The sequence below is a fragment of the Ictalurus punctatus genome, chromosome 11 (genome assembly GCF_001660625.3).
Source record: "Ictalurus punctatus breed USDA103 chromosome 11, Coco_2.0, whole genome shotgun sequence".
Lineage (NCBI taxonomy): Eukaryota > Metazoa > Chordata > Actinopteri > Siluriformes > Ictaluridae > Ictalurus > Ictalurus punctatus.
The window spans coordinates 4,900,481-4,920,369 of NC_030426.2; the positions used below are offsets into that span (position 1 = coordinate 4,900,481).

Below are 19,889 nucleotides of genomic sequence, written 5' to 3' on the forward strand. Positions count from 1 at the left end.
TTCCATGTTTCCTTACCCATTCTACATTTTTACATAATATGGATTGAGAGGGGGAAAAAGATGCACAGAAATCCCAAATGCACAGAACAAGCCAATGTATGAGGCTCTTCTCACCTCCGATGTTCTGCAGTGTTATAGCAATTCCAGCTGCCATTTTGCCAGGTGTCCCAAAAGCACGGAAACCCAGCTGCTCATAGGCTCTGATTCCTGGAAGCATTGTCAGAATATGAAAATAAACTCTGAATATTTCATCGGCCCCACAATGATTACTGGGTAATTACAGGATCAATAGATTACGGCGATAGAAAAGGTATGAACTTACCCACAACACCGGAGGCTTTTAGCAAGAGGTGAATAGAGTAGGATGAAAGAACTGCAACTGCTGTGAGGAGGGACCTGCCCAGAAAACACTTATGATAACCTAGTCTCACAGAAACTTTTTTTTTTTTTTTTTGCTCCTTTCATACCTCTACCGCTATGCTGTTTGAATAACATCAATATGCAAAAATATGCAATAACCGAAACAGTAGTGAAACCTCTCCGCTTCTCTGCAAACACAATCAGGCTTGCAAGCCATGCGGTAACGCGGTACGTTAACATGGGCATTTTCAAAACGAGGAATGTCTCTGTAATAGTAGCCTAAAGAATTTACATGGTCAAAACTAGGGCTGGACGAAATGCAGTGCTGTGAAAAAATATTTGCCCCATCTTGAGTTCTTCATTTTTTGTGTACATCTCGTACTAAATCGTTTTAGATCGTCAAATGAAACACGACATAAAACAAAGGCAACCTGAGTAAACACACGATACAGTTTTTTTTTTATTGATGCAAAAAAAAAGTTATCCAACATCTATCACCCACGAGAAAAACTAACTGCCTCCTTAAATTTAAAATCAGGATGTGCCACCTTGAGCAGCAATAACTGCAACCAAATGCTTCCTATAACTGGAGCTCAGTCTTTCACTTACTTGTAGGACTAGGACTTACTCCTATGCTTTGGATCATTGTCTTGCTGCATAATCCAGTTGCGCTTGAACTTACAGAGTAAAGACCAGACATTCTCCTTTTAAGATTTTGTACAACAGAACCTAGTTTAACCCAACTGAAATGAGTAGGTCTTCAGAAGCCACAGGAAATCTCTGAGAAATTCTGCACTGGATACACTATTGATATAAACTATGGACTGCAGACCCACTTTTGGATGGAGAGCATTTCCCATGACCCTTTGTGCTCACCACCCAGTGCCAAGGTTTGGATGAAGCAATGGGTTGCCTGCAATGACCTACAAGCTGGGAGCAGAAAGTTCATTACTCAGCAGTCCTGGAAATGTTAAGAGTCACCACCTTTCCCAGATCACTGATGCCTCAGTGTTCTTTACTGAAGTGTATACACAGGCAAATGCTTGTGACGTTAACACCTGACAAAGAGACTGATAACCAAAATTCCATTTATAAGACACCAGCAATCATGAGAGGTGTGCTGATGGTGTGCTCATGGGAAAGCCACAGCTGAATTAATGTTTGAGTATTGATTGATTTGTACTGCTGTGGAACATGGTAGGAGGAGCCTGAAAAGCTCTATTAAACTTGCATAACTCCCATGACTTCAGTAAACGCAACTCAGTGTTCCACTTTTGGCACAGATGGCAGCAGTCTGCATGTCTACCTGAAGTCATATCTAATTTGCCTTTCATATTGAAACATATGCTGACTACACCTTCTTACTGCTTCTTCTATTTTATATATATATATATATATATATATATATATATAAAATATATATATATATATATATATATATATATATATATATATATATATATATATAAATATATATACACACACATACATACATACATACATACACACACACACACACATATCCACAAAAGGCACATGGGATTGAGCTATGTGATCTAAACATGTGAGAGCATGAATGATTATTAGTTTAACACAACTAATGAAAGTACAGTTTATCTGACTGCGAGTCGAGTTCTGTTCTTAGTAGAAGGATCAGCCTTCCAGGTAATCAGAGCCATGGTGTCCAGTAGCATGTGTGATAAAGAAGACACTTAAGCTTGAGACCAAGACAGATCAGACAGTGAAACCAGTCAGACGAGCAAATGATATCTGATGGCCGTATATGGGGAGGGGCAAGATTTTTCTGAAGAGAGGGAGGGGTTCGATAGAGGAGAGCAAGGACTATTTCAGACTTGGCCTTTCTAGGCACAGAAGGGGCAGGAGCAACAGATGGAAAGTTTTCAGGGGTAGGAGCATAAGCCGTATGGCAGGACAGACACTGAGTCATGGAAACTTTTCAGTGGGAGGGGCTTGGGCCAGCAGGTAGAGCACAGCTGAATGATGGAAAACTGGGGTGGGAGGGGAAGAGCGTTGCTTGACATCCTGGAGGACATGCCTTTTCCTCTCCTCTTTAGGAAACAAGGTCGCTACTCACGATATATGGCATTCCTGAAAGTCAGGGCAAGTGTGTGCTTAAGAAGTATGTCAGAACTATTTGTCAAGTACCTTCTGCCATCACTAAACTAAACACAAAAGGTGTTTTAAATACAATTACACTGTAGTCGATGTACTATAAACAAGAGTGCATAGTGGTTTCGAGATCATTTTTCTTATAATAAAATATCAAGATCAACATGTTAAGAAACAGCAAGCATGAGTTGTTCCACAATATAGAGAGAAATGGAACAAGAGATGATGTCACTCAGCTCATGTCACTAGTGATGCCAACAGCTATGGGCAAATAGCTGCTTACTGAAGAGAATCTATTAAAACCATGATACACTACCCTGCACTCTTTCGGTCTCTGCTTTGTGATTATGGCTGTGGTTAAAGCAGTATACAAATCAATGTAATCAAACTCCAGCATGCGATATACAAAATCAATTACAAGTAATACGCACGTAAATGCATATTTAAAATGCAAGTAAATGCATCCATGAACAAGAAATGCCAACTGATTTCATTTAAATATCTACTCTATTTTTTTTTTTTTGGTGTGATTTGGGCCTTGATGTTGCTTGATGACTATGTGACGTTTCAGTGCTGGTGAAATAGAGAAACTAGTTTCAGACTTACAAAAAGAGGATGACGCCAGTGTTGGACATGGCATATGCCAAACCCAGAATCCCACTGCCCATGATGGCATTGCCGAGATTGAAGACGGACATGCCAAAAGAGGTCTTCCCTTCAAACTGACAAAATGAAAATATAAAATGTGTGAAGTATAGTTAGGAGTGCAAAAAGTCCAACATATATATTACTCAACTATACACTTGATATGTACTTAATACACTTGATAGTACATACAGGCTTATCACCACCACCACCACAATAAATCTTATCTGTGTAAGCAGAACCCAGCCTCAAAGTTTGTTTACCACACTTACATCAGTGAAGCGTTGCTTTTTGCCATCACCGCCGGGCAGAAACTCCACATTTTCAGCCAGGTTTCCATCCGCATCTTCAAATCTATCAGACAGCAGCAAAGAACATGAACATTAAGTCTGAAATTCCTGTGTAAAATGAAATTAGATTAGAATTCATCACAGTAGCAGCAACTTCAGGTTAAGTTAGTCTAGGAGTTCAAATAAACCTTCAAGCCTTTTATGCACGTTAACGTACCTGCTTTGAGTGCCATTTCTTAAAGTTGGTAGCGAGACATGATCCATTGTCCGACGTAAGCGCAGAAACAAGGCGAACGTGCAATGCATTTAGAAAAATACACAATTAAGAAAACACTCCATTCCCAGAACGATTTTAACATGCTGTAAATAAATAAACATTCATACACAGAGCATACAATCAAAAATACCAAGGATTATAATCTTTGCAGTTCTGCTCATACATGTATAAATCTTATAGCTTAAGCAGAAGAAAAATTGTGAGCTTGTTTTTTTTTTTTTTATTATTACTTGCACATCATTACCTTAACCAAAAACTTTACCAAAACTTTAAAAGAATGCAAAGTGCGTTTCTGATAATAGACATGATCTGAAATGTACACATCCTCCTGTTGGGCCTGCACGCACACATTCGCTGAAATTCAGATGGTGGATGTCAGTATAGTCCATCACTTTGTGCTTGTGGTGTTCCAGATAGAAATTTAGGAAAAATTCAGCATGATTCTGATGCCAACATGTTTTGGTTGGCATCAAGCCAAGACCAAGCCAAGATTATAAATGCATAGATAATCAAAGCAGTAACAAAAGGCCAGTTGTAATAACAAAGGATATCAAAAAGTATCACTATCAAGAAACATAAAGGTAGACTGATGAAACACTGACTACGTTTACACGGACAGCGGTAATCTAATTATTGACCTTATTCTGAAAAAGACAATATTGTGATTGAGGTGTTCGTTTAGAAGATTCCTTTCATGTTCCCGTTTTACGTGTTATAGAACATAGATCGATTAACGGCACACGTCATGACGTCCCCCCAGAATTTCACGTATCGACATACAGTTGGTCTTCGTTATGGGACCGTATACAGTTTCGGGTGTTTCAATTTTAATTTTAAGTGCGGTTAATTATTTGTCATGCTGTACGTGCAAATAGACGACTGCTTGAAGCGGTGTCTGTGTCCGAAACCGCGTACATACCTACTGTATAGTAGCCGAAATACATGTATCTCAGCTACTATATAGCAGGTAAGTATGCGGTTTGGGACGCGGCCGTGCTCTCTTGTTTGCCGTGAAACGGTCGAGCGCTGCCGTGTGTGATCGTGTCCTGTCGCAAAATGCGGTGAAAACTCCCACACGACGTTAACAGCGTGATTAAGGTGTGTACACGTCTGTAACGCACGTCCATAATGCGACTAAAACAGGAATACTCCACACGTCTTCATTCCATTTGTGTTTACTTCGAGTGTGACTTTAGTCGGATTAAGATCATCAATAATCTCTGTTTACATGCGAGTTTCTTAATCAGAGTATCGTCTTAACGGGTTAATATCAGGATATTGCTGTCCATGTAAACGCACTGACTGATTGAACTTAACTGGGACTCTTCAATTATACAATTGGAAAGCGGTCGAAAAGCTATAAACAGATAAACACACAGCTGCCACCAAGGTGTAAAGCTACAAGCAGAACTGCATCAAAGAATTATTATAACATTTACAACACTGACAAAATAGAAACACATCATATACATATATAACATGCAAGAGTGATATGGACTGGCCAGTTTTGGTCATGCGGGTAGTTTGGCACCTCAGTATGACACAGAAGGCTTTTAAATATAGACATGAAGTGTATTTACTAAATCAAATAAAATCATTAAGAGAGATAAATAAAAGCATGCTTACGGGTCTTCGTCTATTACTGTCTTCATCTGCACATTCATATCATCGCCAAGGTCATGACCTTTCCCGTTAACCAGGACGCTCATCTCTGATTGGACAGGCTCCATGCAAGAAATAATATGTAGCGGTTCTGTATGTGCGGGTGTCAATACGTCTCCCACTTCTGCAACGCACAGATAAGAGTCTTTTAGCATAAACAATTAACAGTCTTTATGTAGTAGTCAGCCATGAGTTTCATATCTTGTCTGTTTCCAACTTAGACTGGGCAATATGATGATACGATAGATACCATGTTTGTGTCACTATAAGGTATTTTATAAGATTATTATGTAGATATATTGTGTATCATAGAAATGTCTGCAAGTATCATGATACAACATTTGCTTGTCATATTGCTCATGCCTACTTGCAACAAACCTGAGCAAGTTCATGAGCTAATTATCAAGACCTAAACTGGCTGGATCAGAAACCTGAAACCATGCAGGATGGTGGGCCTCATGTTGGGGTGGAGTTGAGGGGCCCTGGTTAAACAATCACGGTTATTAATGTAAAACAGACATAAACCTTTGCACTAGTGACCTCCTAAAAAAGAGAACTGCATTTAGGTGGCCCGGTCTGTTATAGGTTTGACTCGGAAGGCTGGATCTCAATCAGTTAGGCAAATTATTTACATGTGCATGAAATTCTGTACTGCTACGGCTACATCTGTACCCAACACTGTTACTGAACCTTTAATAGAATTTGGCTGAGTGCACTGGTGCCCCAGTGAGACTCTGGAAGAAACAGAGAACAGTCCAGCCATTGACAGGGAATCACCCAGCTGTTGGGTCATATTTAACCTACTCCTCTCTTCAACATGGCTAAAACAGCCCTGCTGTCTCGCTTGCCAAGAGCAAAATGGAGAATCTTTCAGATCCCATTAGTTAGTCGTTTCTTTAATTAAAATGTTAAATGCAACATATATCATTTCATTATCATTTTCTGTGTTTAGACTTGTATTTCAGTATTAATTTCGTTCATGCCGAGGCCCTGGTGGATGCCATGAAATAGTTAAATCTGTCAGTCTACTCCAATTCCAGATTGCTGGGACTATGGTTGCTTCTAAGGCCAAACAGACTTCATATTATACCATAATGAACTTTCCTTTACACTATCTGTTGTTACCCGGGTTCCCTTCTGAGTCGGGTTCCTCTAAAGGTTTCTTCCTCTTAACATCTTAGGGAGTTTTTCCTTGCCACCGTCGCCACCGGCTCGCTCAATTGGGATAAATTCACACCTTTAAACTCTGTATTTACTCTGTGTTTACATGCTTCTGTAAAGCTGCTTTGAGACAATGTTTATTGGGTGTAACAGAATATGCTTTAGGGCTGCGACCAATGATCATTTTCATACTCGATTAGTTGGCCGATTATTTTTCTGATTAATCGATTAATCGGATGGGGGCGGGGCAAACTTTCGGTACCTTTTTTTTTTTTTTTCATTTATTTAAAATAAAATCCACAAACTGAGTGTTACAAATATAAACTTCAGACTAAAACTTTACACAACTGTTTGTACAATTATATGAGACTGAAAAGAACCCGATACCCACACACACACAAGAATATATATTATTCATTTCAGACTGTGGTTTAATTCAGTTCTTTTTGTGCATCCATAAAAAAATAATGCATAAATACTTATATATAATATAAACAAATATAGACGTTTATATTATATAATAGCATTTATGCATAAACAGTAAACTGAAGAAAGTCATTGTCAGTGACTCTGGGTATCTGCTAAAGCTAGCAGCGTCACATTATGTCGTGCGCCGTGGACTAGGAAGCGGCTTATACTTCCGGTTAGTAAAAACCCGCTAGTGTTCCTTTGGAGATGATATTACCTTTCTAAAATTCATACACTAGACGGTCGAGTACACCGTGCATAGTGTAAGTGTATACTGTCAGTTGTGACAGAACTTTAGTATTTACTTTCCGAAGCGTGTTTTCAGAACAGAAGTAATGTAGAGAGTAAATGTACCCCATGTCGCGCGCAGACCAACTAATCAATAATGAGATTCGTTGACAACGATTTTCATCATCGATTAGTTGTTGCAGCTCTAACATGCTTTAATGTTTAAAAGTCTGCCTGAAACGCTCTGATTGAGTTCCGGTTTTTCCAAAGCCCCTCTTTCCGAAAAGCCCAGAGTGCTCTGATTGGCCAGTGTTTTTATTTAGTAAGTCTCTTACCTTTCAGATACCATGTTATAACGGTTTAATTTGTCTTCTTCACTGTAACAACTTTATGTCCTAAAGTCACAACATAAAATACAGTTTTTAAAAAATGTATTAATTAAAAATGAAAAAAAAATTATGGAGGCATTATGCTGATATTTCAAATTGTGACGTAGACATTTGTGGAAGTAATATCTGGACTTCGATCGAGGCGTTTTAGGCAGGTCTGGAGCAGTGTTCCCCATCATATAGAATAAATCTCTTTTTGGGAGACTATGAGCTTTGTTACTTGGCAGATTTTATACATGCACAAACAGATACATTACACACTAAAAGAAAAGGAAAACGTTAAAAAGCATCATATGACCCCTTTAAGCTTTGTCAGAGCCTCACTATTGAACTGATATGTTCGCGAAGTTTATCTTTGAACCTGTGATGGACATGTTTGAGGAGGAGAGGGTCTCAGACACAGTAAAATTCTGTTTGAATAGACGCCCAAAAAAAAAAACTGACTTAAATCAGGCCTAATGCCACAGAGTCTGCCTGAGCCGGTATTACTGACAACTTAAGTAACCTGCGACTGATTACTTGTGATTGTGCCCTAGTTAATCCAATAGATTAGGTTAAATTCTATTAAATATTGAAATAAATACTTACATCCATTACATAAATAATTACATATATGCTGCAATAAGCAATCATACATATGCATATAACTATTTGCATTTTTAGTTTTTAGTTAACCTGGTTTAGTTATTGTATTTAACTAGGTCTATAATTTATTTTGTATATACTCAGTGTTCCATATACTGAAGCTGGCAACTGACTGGTCAATTGTTTTGATTGCAAAACAATACTATTTTCATTTATTTTTTTGACTTAAAGGAAAAATGTTTAGCCATATTCAGTACATTTTGGTGTTCATAATGGTGTCAGGTATTTTCTCTGCAGATCTGAAGACAATGAAGATTGTCATGTTACCAAGAAACCACAAAGCCGTCCATCATAGGCGAAGACTTTCCACTATTGGAAAGCGGAAAATGTATAACAGCCTTACCTTTCACTTATAAAGCACTGACAACGAAAACTCCTTCCATAAATACTAAATAAACATCTCCTTACAGAAAACGTCACTACATCAACAGTTACACAAGATTTTAATATGTTTATATGGAGCATTCACCATACTAGTCCTGTGTAAATTGATGATTTACCTTCCAACTGAAACTACTGTCAGTGCTGCTGTTCAAATTAATCAGCATCTTCTGACCAATCGGAATTGAGATTCCAATAGTGCTGTGGTATAAGTTAGTTAAAGCACTCTTGAGTGGTGGTTTATCCTCACAGTTATTTGGCATTTACTCCATACAAAGAAATGTAAAGCACCCAAAGTTGGGTTTTACAGTGACAAAGTACATGTTCTACTAGAAATAAGTAGTTGTTATGTAATGTAAATGTTATGTAACTGTTCCTAAGGTTAAAGTTAATTTGCATTATTCATCGATGGCCCAGTAGACCCAATTCTGTGCTGCTCCTGGCTTCCTCCTCTAAAACCGGTCTGGATACGCCAATGACCTACAGCAGTCTTACATACTGACAGCCACCGTTTTCTACATGCTAAGCTTCTCAATAATGAAAACCAACAAGCAGCCGAGACTCATTCACATATTATTAAAGATTGGAGAGGGTTTATTTTTCACATAATATGCTGGTATATTTAGCGCTGCACCCTGAGCTTCTGAAATTCAAGGTGGCACGACCAAGTCACAGGCCGTTCAGTTGGCATAGACAGAAGGTCAATCCTTGGACATAGTGAGTTTAAAAAGAGGTTATCCAATAGCAGCCAAATGCCGTTAACATTCATTGTTTGTGTGTACCCAAAAGCATTCAGAGCAGAAGAGTCAGTTCAGGGGGGGGTCGTTTCTCATATGGGAATATGAAAAATATCCCATATAATAGTAAAAATGTTTGTAAAACCAGGTATTACTCCTATTGTGTTCAAAGGTCAACGATCATTTTCCATTCATCAAGAAAATCAGACAGCGCTTAAACAAAAACAATACCGTTTGCAATACTAAAAGTACTCGGAAGTATTTTCCCCTTTAGATTTCGTTCAAATTTGATTCATTTCCCATTTTTCAAATTCCAGCCACACTTTGTACACAACACGTCAAAGCTACTTATAGAAGTTAATTTATGAATCAAACCCAAACAAACAGTGTCACAGGCAGGTCTTGCATAGTGTGGAAAGCTTGCAGTGAAGGGGTCTCATACCAGAACGTGTACCTCATCAGCTTAAAAGAGACTGTGCCTAGAATAAAGGCCAAAAGCATCTCATAAACTACCACTCCAACAACACAGTTTTCATGTTTGCATGCTGGCACTTAAACAAGCCATGGTGTTCCAAAACTTCCACCAGACTAGACGCTCCCAAAACATTTTCTTTGGTCCAGTTTGAATAAAATGGTAAGGCAAAAGAAAATATCTTAGATTCATAAAATGGAGAAAAGCACACGCACACAAAGCATGATTTACATTTCTAAAAACACCACGTCACCTCTAATGGTCACCCCTTTATCTTTTGAACAATTGATCAATACTATAAATAATACTATATAAATTCTATAAAGAACACCAAAATAGAAAAATAGAACTTAGACTATTTGGCAAATAACAACGCACACTTAGTTGTGAAAGAACTGTATAACTTATAGCTCACTAATTGTCTGAAACACCAGTGCTGGAAAATTTCTGTCAACAATTAGAAGTAGATTTGATGTCAATATGTGACAAAATATTGCTCGTGATTTTGTATTGTCAATAGAATTAAACAGGGACCTGTGGTGTTAATAAACATACATTTAAAGGTCAATTTGCCATCATTTTATCTCTCAAACTATCACGCTAAAATGTAATTTTTTGTATTTTTGACAAATCTGAGCTGGGGTATCAGGCAAAACATTCATCTGTCTATCAGGACAGACCTCGCCTAAGATCGTGTACTTTCCTGACAACTGTGGTGGCCGTCATTTCTGACAAGGATGAAACGGTATAAAGGTGCCATATTTTGTGCCATGGTGTACACATATCCTGCACACGTAGCCACTTGCTTATTTTAATCTAGAAATAAAAAAAACATGGCTATAAAGTTTGCCTGTGTTTTCATTCTTGCTCTAGTGAGAAGGTCATGCATCTGAAGCTTGTACTTGTGCCCAATAAGCAATATTGTGCATTCTCCTTTTCCAGTGACAATGTTCCATGCTAACATAGAAGCCGGCACACATTCCTGGAACCAGGGAATTTGTTCAACTTAATTGCAAAACAATCTAGGGCGTTACTCGCTGCTGGTCCCATACCAGCATAATTACAGTGCTGGATCTGACGCAGTTTTGGCATTGCAGTGGAAAAGCACCGAACAGATTTCAGATTAGGCACTGTTATATTGTCATTGGGAACGGGCAATAGGAGGATCTTTATGAATCTAATTTGTCTCGCACTGTTTCACAGTTGCTCAAGATGATCAAGTTTCTCAACATGTCATTTCCTAAGTCCTGAACATGTGCCTCGCCCTTTAGCGATACTAATCTAAACGGCAGCAAGATAATTTGCACATTCCTAATATTCATTTGTCATCTTTACCTTTCCCATGCAGTTCGTGTCAGTTCCCCTTACTAGTTCTTGCACATGCACAATTCTTGGTATTTTACATTGCATGTTATTGATATTACTATGTTGTTCATTATATGCTAGTACTTCTAGGGATGCACCGAATGTTCGGCAACCGAAATTGACCGAACAATGACGTGTTTGATGACCCGACCAAATAGCCTAGCAACCGGAGTGAGACGAGGTGAGATGAGGAGCCGCGCTCATGCACAAGCTACGTGCACGAGTGCTCAGCGAGCGCATGCTCTTCAGATGTTGACAACCGTGACATTGTTTACTGTGGACACGTGCGTTTGTTTTGTTTCTGTTCTGTCTCCTCCCTGTTTTGTCATTGGTTGTTGTTGGGGGGTGTGGCTTTATTGTTTTCACCTGCCAGCGCTTAGCACTGATTATATTCGGGAGATATACTGCTCGCGCCCCTGTACACCTCGCAGAGTATTCCGTCACGTCGCGAGACGTATAGAACCCAGTAGAACCATTTTCCGCACTCGTCAATGCACTTTTTAATGCACTTTTTAGTTGTAGGCTACAGAGTGTTCCATTCTTTCAGCAGCCTAACATCGGCTATTCAAGGGGCTCAAAGATGACCACATCAAAATATTTTCATTTTACTCGTTTATTTATTTAAAGTTATATTGTGCCTTGTTGCTAGCCTATGCCTGCTGGAATGAACAAAAACGTTCAGTGTTAAATAAATATTTTGAAATTGTAGTTTTTGTAATTGGTTTTTTCTTTGAAAAGCAAGACAAAATAGTAAAAAGCACATTTTGACTGTTTAATTTATGCAATGGTGAAAAAAAATGGCAAAATAAATGGAAAAAACGTGTTCGGTGTTCGGCTTTCGGAAAAGTTTTTCATCATATTCGGTTCCGGCTTCGGCCGAGAAATTTCATTCCGGTGCATCCCTAATTACTTCTATTAAATACTATTACTTCTAGATTAAATATAGAAATTAGATTTATTAGATTAAATATAGAAAATATAGTCATATCATATAGAAAATATAGTCAATATCTCAGATCATTATCTCATCTCATTTAAATTGTTTAATTGATCATCTCATTTAAAATTTAATTGATCATAGTATATGCACCTCGCCACGCTGCCGTGTAAAACACGGCATTCATGGCAGCCAATGCACAGAGTTTTATCAATAACCTCCCAGAGATATCAGCGATGATCAGCTATGTCTTATCCCAAAGAACTTGATCAGGTGACTGAATGCTTAGAGTCAACGTTCTGCTACACGCTAGATATGGTAGCTCCACTTAAAAGAAAAATATTTCGAGAGAAAAAGCTAGCATCCTGGTATAACGATCACACACACCTTAAAACGGACCACTCGACAATTAGAACATAAGGGCGTCAAACCAAATTGGTAGTATTTCAAACAGCATGGAAGGAGAGCCTCCTCAACTATAGATACTCTCTTAGTGCTGCTAGATCAGTCTCTCTCTCTCCCTCCCTCTCTCTCTCCTAACTGAAGATAACAAAAACAATCCTAGATTCTTATTTAACGCTGTAGCAAAATTAACTAGGAATAAAACCACCACAGAAACTTGCACACAATCATTATATAGCAGCGAGGACTTCATGAATATTTTCATTGGCAAAATATTGGACAAAAAGTTCAGACTATTAATTTAAAACCTTACATAAAAGTCTTATAATTAACCATGTAGATAATAATATAGCAATATCACATTAACAATTACAATGTTTTACTCCCCTTAGAGAGAGCAAACTAATTTCATTAATTTCTTCATCACTCTCATCAACTTGTATACTAGATCCCTTACCTACATGTTTCTTTAAACAGATTATTCCAGAAGTAATCAAACCCCTTCTAAAAATAATCAATTCTTCCCTTAGCACTGGCGATGTACGTAAATCATTTAAACTAGCAGTTATCAAAACCCTGATTAAAAAACCTGACCTCGACCCCTGTCAACTGTCCAGCTATAGGCCAATATCAAATCTCCCCTTTATCTCCAAGATCTCAGAAGTTGTAGCACAGCAGCTATGCTCGTACCTACACAGGAACAATATCCATGAACTGTATCAGTCAGGATTGAGGCCTCATCGTAGCACAGAGACAGCGCTGGTTAAAGTGGTAAATGACCTACTACTGGCCTCTGATCAGGGTTGTGTCTCCATGCTTGTGTTGCTTGACCTTAGTGCAGCTTTAGATACAACTGATCATACTATTCTCCTTGATAGACTAGAAAATGTTGTTGGCATTAAGGGAAAGGTCCTCTCCTGGCTCAGGTCTTATTTGACTGATCGCTATCAGTTCGTAGATGCAAATGGTGACTTCTCTACGCATACTGAGGTAAAGTTTGGTGTTCCGCAAGGTTCTGTTTTCGGCGCTCTGCTTTTTTCCACGGTTATGCTGATGACACACAGCTGCGTGTTTCAGCAAAGCAAGATGAAGTTGAGGAATGTGTAAAGGACACTAGACACTGGATGCTTATTCACTTCCTCTTACTTAATTCTGAAAAGACAGAAATACTTGTACTAGGACCACATGTAGCTAGAAGTAAGCTTTCTGATTACATGGCCTTGGATGCTCTGGATGGCCTTTCTGTTACATCATGTGCAACTGTAAAAGACCTTGGTGTGATTATTGACTCCAGTCTTTAATTGACGCTTATGTAGTTAATATTACTAGGAGAGCCTTCTTTCATCACAGAAATATTTCTAAGATAAGAAATACAATGTCACTACAGGATGCAGAAAATTTGATTATGCTTTCGTCACTTCTAGGTTGGATTACTGCAATGCCTTACTGTCTGGATGTTCCAGTTGGAGCATAAATTAACTCCAGTTGGTCCAGGATGCAGCTGCAAGAGTCCTAACTAGAACTAGAAGATACGACTACATCACCCTTATCATATCCACACTGCACTGGCTCCAAGTAAAATTTTGCATTGATAATAAAAAACTACTACTAACCTATAAAGCACTAAATGGTCTCATGCCACAGCACCTGAGTGTATTTTTGGTTTTTATGTTCTGCCCTGCCTACTCCGATCAAAAGGTGCAGGCTATTTGTTGGTACCTTGAAAAGTGAAGGCTACAGCAGGGGGAAGAGCTTTCTCTTATGAAGCTCCACAGTTATGGAACAGTCTTCCTATTAGTGTTCAGGTCTTAGACACAGTCTCAGAGTTTAAGTCCAGGATTAAAACATGTATGTTTAGTCGAGCTTTTTGTGAACAGTTGTTTTTTTTTCTTAGGTAAAGGAGCAGATCTAGAGGGCTCACAAGCATAGTGTTGTGGTGAACTGGAATGTTTGGAAGGCTAAACCCCCCCCTCCCCCCAACCACCACCACCGCCCTTTCACGCATTCACTGGCTTGTTAATTAGGGATAAATTCATACATTTTAAATCGGTATATTGAATTTATATATTTCTGTAAAGCTGCTTTTGGACAATGTCCATTGTTAAAAGCGCTATACAAATAAAACTGAATTAAATTGATATACACTAACCTAAATGGTTGCAATAGGAGCACACTTTTTGTGTAAATATTGAAAATTCTTTATCAAACCAGTACTACAGAGCATTAGCATTAGAGTATTGTATAATGCTGTTTCATGCTGGGACACTGTAACTATCTACACTCAGGTAGTTCTGATGGGCACTCAGGGTGTTCTGACCAATCATAGGCACTTCTATGGAAGTACATTTGTGCCAAAATTATTGAACGTAACTTTTCAAGAAACTAACAAAAATATACAAGGAGAAAGAATAAAATGCTCTGAAATTCAAAACACTGAACTCCGTGGCAAAAATATAACGTGCTCTTCAAATAAACAGCATTCTTTGTTAACAGTTTTCTAAGGTTCATTTTTGCTGATCATGGTTTATGAATGTGCTGCCAAAGTTTTCGTTTATGCAGCACAAATCTCACATGTGCGTGGGCTAAACCACAATTGACTCTGATTGGCTAGTGAGATTTGGATCGACAGCTCAAGTGTCCATCTGAAGAGGAGGATTATGATGACGGCGCTCTGTGCTGCTGCTGGGAGCTCATTTTGGGAAAAAAAAAAAAAATAAAAAATTAGTTGTATGAGACTACCCAGACCTCAAATATTAATTACGAACTAATAGAGGTGTGAATCTTCATCTTGCACACTGCATGATTGTTTATCAAGTTTGTTATTCTGATCTTCGTAAAATCCAAAATGTGCCCAAATATCTGCTTTCAAGCAGCTAGGTGCATTTTTAAGCCTCGGCTCCTGCTCTCACTCGTACCTATGTACGATACATCGGACAGACGCACGTGCATGACCTCCGGAGGACATAGGCAACTTTATTACTACTTATTTAATAAGAGTACTCTATTCACAATAAAAACAGTACTGTGCATATATATGATATTTAATCACATTTTAAAAATCTATTCATTTTTTATGCATCGATGCAGAAATCGTTGTGACATCGTTCACGTCAGCATCGCAATGTATCATAAAAACAATGACGTGTACTGACTAAGTAAGTAAGTAATTTCCACTACAAACTACAAAGAAAAGTCCACCCATACGAGAGGTTTGTGCGAGAATGATGAACGTAAATTTGCGGAGCGTAAACAAAAACTTTGAAAGCGTAAGCAAAAACTCTGGCAGCGCATTCATAAACCATGACTGGTTACGAAGCTTAGAAAACTGTTCAAAGAAAATGCTGGTTATTTGAAAACCATGTTAAATGTCTGCCACTGAGTCCAATGTCTTCAGTTTCAGCGTGTTTTTCTTCTCTCATTGTACAGTTTTGTTCGTTTCTTGAAAAGTTACCTTCACTACCTTTCTCAGAAATTTAATTCCATACAATTCTGAATCCCTTTTTTATCAAATCAGTGTGCAGTCCTGTTCAGTCCACTCCAGTTGCTTGTATCTCGTAGTGGTTTTTATAGAGTACCTACATTATCCATCCATCCATAGAATAGCTACAGTGAGGGAAAAAAAGTATTTGATCCCCTGCTGATTTTGTACGTTTGCCCACTGACAAAGAAATGATCCGTCTATAACTTTAATGGTAGGTTTATTTGAACAGTGAGAGACAGAATAACAACAAAAAAATCCAGAAAAACGCACGTCAAAAATGTTATAAATTGTTTTGCATTTTAATGATGGAAATAAGTATTTGACCCCCTCTCAATCAGAAAGATTTCTGGCTCCCAGGTGTCTTTTATACAGGTAACAAACTGAGATTAGGAGCACACTCTTAAAGGGAGTGCTCCTAATATCAGTTTGTTACCTGTATAAAAGACACCTGTCCACAGAAGCAATCAGTCAGATTCCAAACTCTCCACCATGGCCAAGACCAAAGAGCTCTCCAAGGATGTCAGGGACAAGACTGTAGACCTACACAAGTCTGGAATGGGCTACAAGACCATTGCCAAGCAGCTTGGTGAGAAGGTGACAACAGTTGGTGCGATTATTCGCAAATGGAAGAAGCACAAAAGAACTGTCACTCTCCCTCGGCCTGGGGCTCCATGCAAGATCTCACCTCGTGGAGTTGCATTGATCATGAGAACAGTGAGGAATCAGCCCAGAACTACACGGGAGGATCTTGTCAATGATCTCAAGGCAGCTGGGACCATAGTCACCAAGAAAACAATTGGTAACACACTACGCCGTGAAGGACTGAAATCCTGCAGCGCCCGCAAGGTCTGCTGCTCAAGAAAGCACATATACATGCCCGTCTGAAGTTTGCCAGTGAACATCTGAATGATTCAGAGGACAAGAGGAAAGTGTTGTGGTCAGATGAGACCAAAATGGAGCTCTTTGGCGTCAACTCAACTCGCCGTGTTTGGAGGAGGAGGAATGCTGCCAAGAACACCATCCCCACCGTCACACATGGAGGTGGAAACATTATGCTTTGGGGGTGTTTTTCTGCTAAGGGAACAGAACAACTTCACCGCATCAAAGGGACGATGGACGGGGCCATGTACCGTCAAATCTTGGGTGAAAACCTCCTCCTCAAAGCCAGGGCATTGAAAATGGGTCGTGGATGGATATTCCAGCATTACGATGACCCAAAACACACGGCCAAGGCAACAAAGGAGTGGCTCAAGAAGAAGCACATTAAGGTCCTGGAGTGACCTAGGCAGTCTCCAGACCTAAATCCCATAGAAAATCTGTGGAGGGAGCTGAAGGTTCGAGTTGCCAAACGTCAGCCTCGAAACCTTAATGACTTGGAGAAGATCTGCAAAGAGGAGCGGGACAAAATCCCTCCTGAGATGTGTGCAAACCTGGTGGCCAACTACAAGAAACGTCTGACCTCTGTGATTGCCAACAAGGGTTTTTAAACCAAGTACTAAGTCATGTTTTGCAGAGGGGTCAAATACTTATTTCCCTCATTAAAATGCAAATCAATTTATAACATTTTTGACGTGCGTTTTTCTGGATTTTTTTGTTGTTATTCTGTCTCTCACTGTTCAAATAAACCTACCATTAAAGTTATAGAATGATCATTTCTTTGTCAGTGGGCAAACGTACAAAATCAGCAGGGGATCAAATACTTTTTTCCCTCACTGTATGAATGGATGGATGGATGGAAGGACCTACATGATAAAAAAAGTGATGGTTTCCTTTAGGGTTTCAATACATTGCAGTGACCTCTAAGTACCAAGGAACAGGGGGCACCCCACCACCGCCTCAACCTCAGCATGCACACATTGGCTGTGGTTCTGGAAACTAGAGTATCCCACAAAAAATCTGAGATTTCTTTTTTCCTTCCAGAGGACAATCCTCACTGGCAACCGAATTCTATTATGGTTTTGTAATCAGCAAAACAGGAGCTCTCAATATCAGCCAAAACTATGTGATGACCTAGGATAATCATAGCATTTAATAAGAGAGAATAAAATATTGAGGGGTTTCTCAAGCACATTAAAAAAAAAAAAAAACACACAACCCAGGGCTTGGCTTCCCATAAACAAAGTAAGACAATATCTACTTTTCTCCAAAAGAATTAAGACTAAGATTAGTTATATCGAACACACAACATGTTTCGGCACACTGTGCATACATACTGTATACGTTAAGGTCCCACCTCAGTGTGGAAAAATATTAAAAATAACCACCAACACTGGCTCATCTCATCACTCTGAAGCAAGCAGACAAGGGTTGGGGCTCATAGTACATGCACGTATGTGCTTTAGTGATGTTTGCACAACCACACTGCCTCAAACTGGTTCACACAAAACCGGACATGGCCACTGCCCTTACCTATCAGAAGTAGTTCAATGACTACTTGTTTGTCGACACATTCTGAACATTGACCTTCAGGAAAGCGGCATCATTTTTGTCAAACACAGTTGCAATAGCATAGCACTCGTACATCAAAATGACATCAATAAATACAATATAGCACATAATGTGTCTTCATTGACCCTTCAAATTTTAGACAAAAAAAAAGTCAACAATAGGTTACAAATTGAGCAACTTGAGTTTCTGTGCATAAATTATTATTATTATTACTATTATTATTACATTGGCTTTGTCAATTATTAAAACAATTCCAGTTCCAGTGTGGTGATAAACCACATGGTGTGCAATGTCTTCTGCACAGAACGCTGAACAGTGTCCAAGCAGTGGCTGGTCTCTTTAAAGGTTACGGTCAACAGAGAAAGTCTCAGACGGACGCACTATCATCTGCTACATAACCATGCTGTCAAGAGGGTAAAACTGGGCAAGCTGTCCTGGACCCAGGCTGGGTAAGGGTCCATGGGATCCACTGATATGTGGAGTAGCCTACTTATCAAAGTATTCCGATTAAAAAAGTAATAATAAATTGTCCTGGGCCCAGTCATTATGAATGGCAGGCCTGAAGTCAAGTACATGTAGAGAAAAAAAAAAAACACCCTGAATATTATTGTCTATCATCAATGTCATCAGTTGTGCAAAATATTGATTTTTATAATTAAATTCTTTTTTGCTTTAAACTTTTATGATCAACCATTTGGTCCACTTCTGCATTTCCAATACTACCCACAATGCTGTTCACCTGCCAGCTGAGAATTCAACTCTGTCTCATGAGACAGGTGGAGCAGTGCTTTAATCCTCTAGTCTGTCCAGCTCTCCCAGCACCACATCTGTTCACTCAAACACAAAGGGTTCCAAAGCTTCAATTTCCATACTAATACCACGACCTCAATCAGCGTCATCGCACTAGTCATCTCATATAAGTCTCTGCTGTAACTCAGCACAACCGCTTCATGTACACTATATGGCGAAAAGTATGTGGACACATGACTACATATGCCCATTCCAAAACCATGGGCATTAACACTTAGTTGGTCCCCCCACCATTGCCGTTGACCTCCAATCTTCTGGGGAGGCTTTCCACTAGATTTTGGACAGTGGCTGTGGGGATGTGTGCTCATTCAGGCACAAGAGCATTCGTGACATCAGGCACATGAGAAGGCCTGGCACACAGTCAGCGTTCCAGTTCATCCCAAAGGTATTCACTGGGGTTGAGGTCAGGACTTTGGCCACGGGAGTTCTTCCAAATCAACCTTGGCAAAGCATGTCTCTGTACACAGAGGCATTGTTATAACAAAACTGGTTTGGGCCCCTTAGTTCCAGTGAAGGGAAATCTTAATTCTACAGCATACAAAGACATTCTAGGCAACCGTGTGGCAACAGTTTGGGAAAGGCTCATATGAGGCTGTGATGG

The 19,889-nt window shown here is 39.2% G+C and overlaps 1 protein-coding gene across 3 annotated transcripts in view; it reads right to left on the bottom strand.

Annotated features, from left to right (window-relative positions):
* The window catches only part of slc38a3b (solute carrier family 38 member 3b), a 38,715-nt gene that overhangs the window by 15,105 nt on the left and 3,721 nt on the right, over positions 1-19,889 (bottom strand). For 2 of the 3 annotated variants that reach the window (XM_017479713.3, XM_053683825.1), the window contains 6 exons: positions 5,329-5,488; positions 3,643-3,660; positions 3,408-3,489; positions 3,097-3,212; positions 323-396; positions 115-207 (listed from right to left, as the gene is read on the bottom strand). In XM_017479713.3, the coding sequence (XP_017335202.1) occupies positions 115-207; positions 323-396; positions 3,097-3,212; positions 3,408-3,489; positions 3,643-3,660; positions 5,329-5,432 (487 nt within the window). In that variant the 5' untranslated portion in view covers positions 5,433-5,488. The remainder of the gene's footprint in view (positions 1-114; positions 208-322; positions 397-3,096; positions 3,213-3,407; positions 3,490-3,642; positions 3,661-5,328; positions 5,489-19,889) is intronic. The other variant, XM_017479715.3, reaches the window with a different exon arrangement.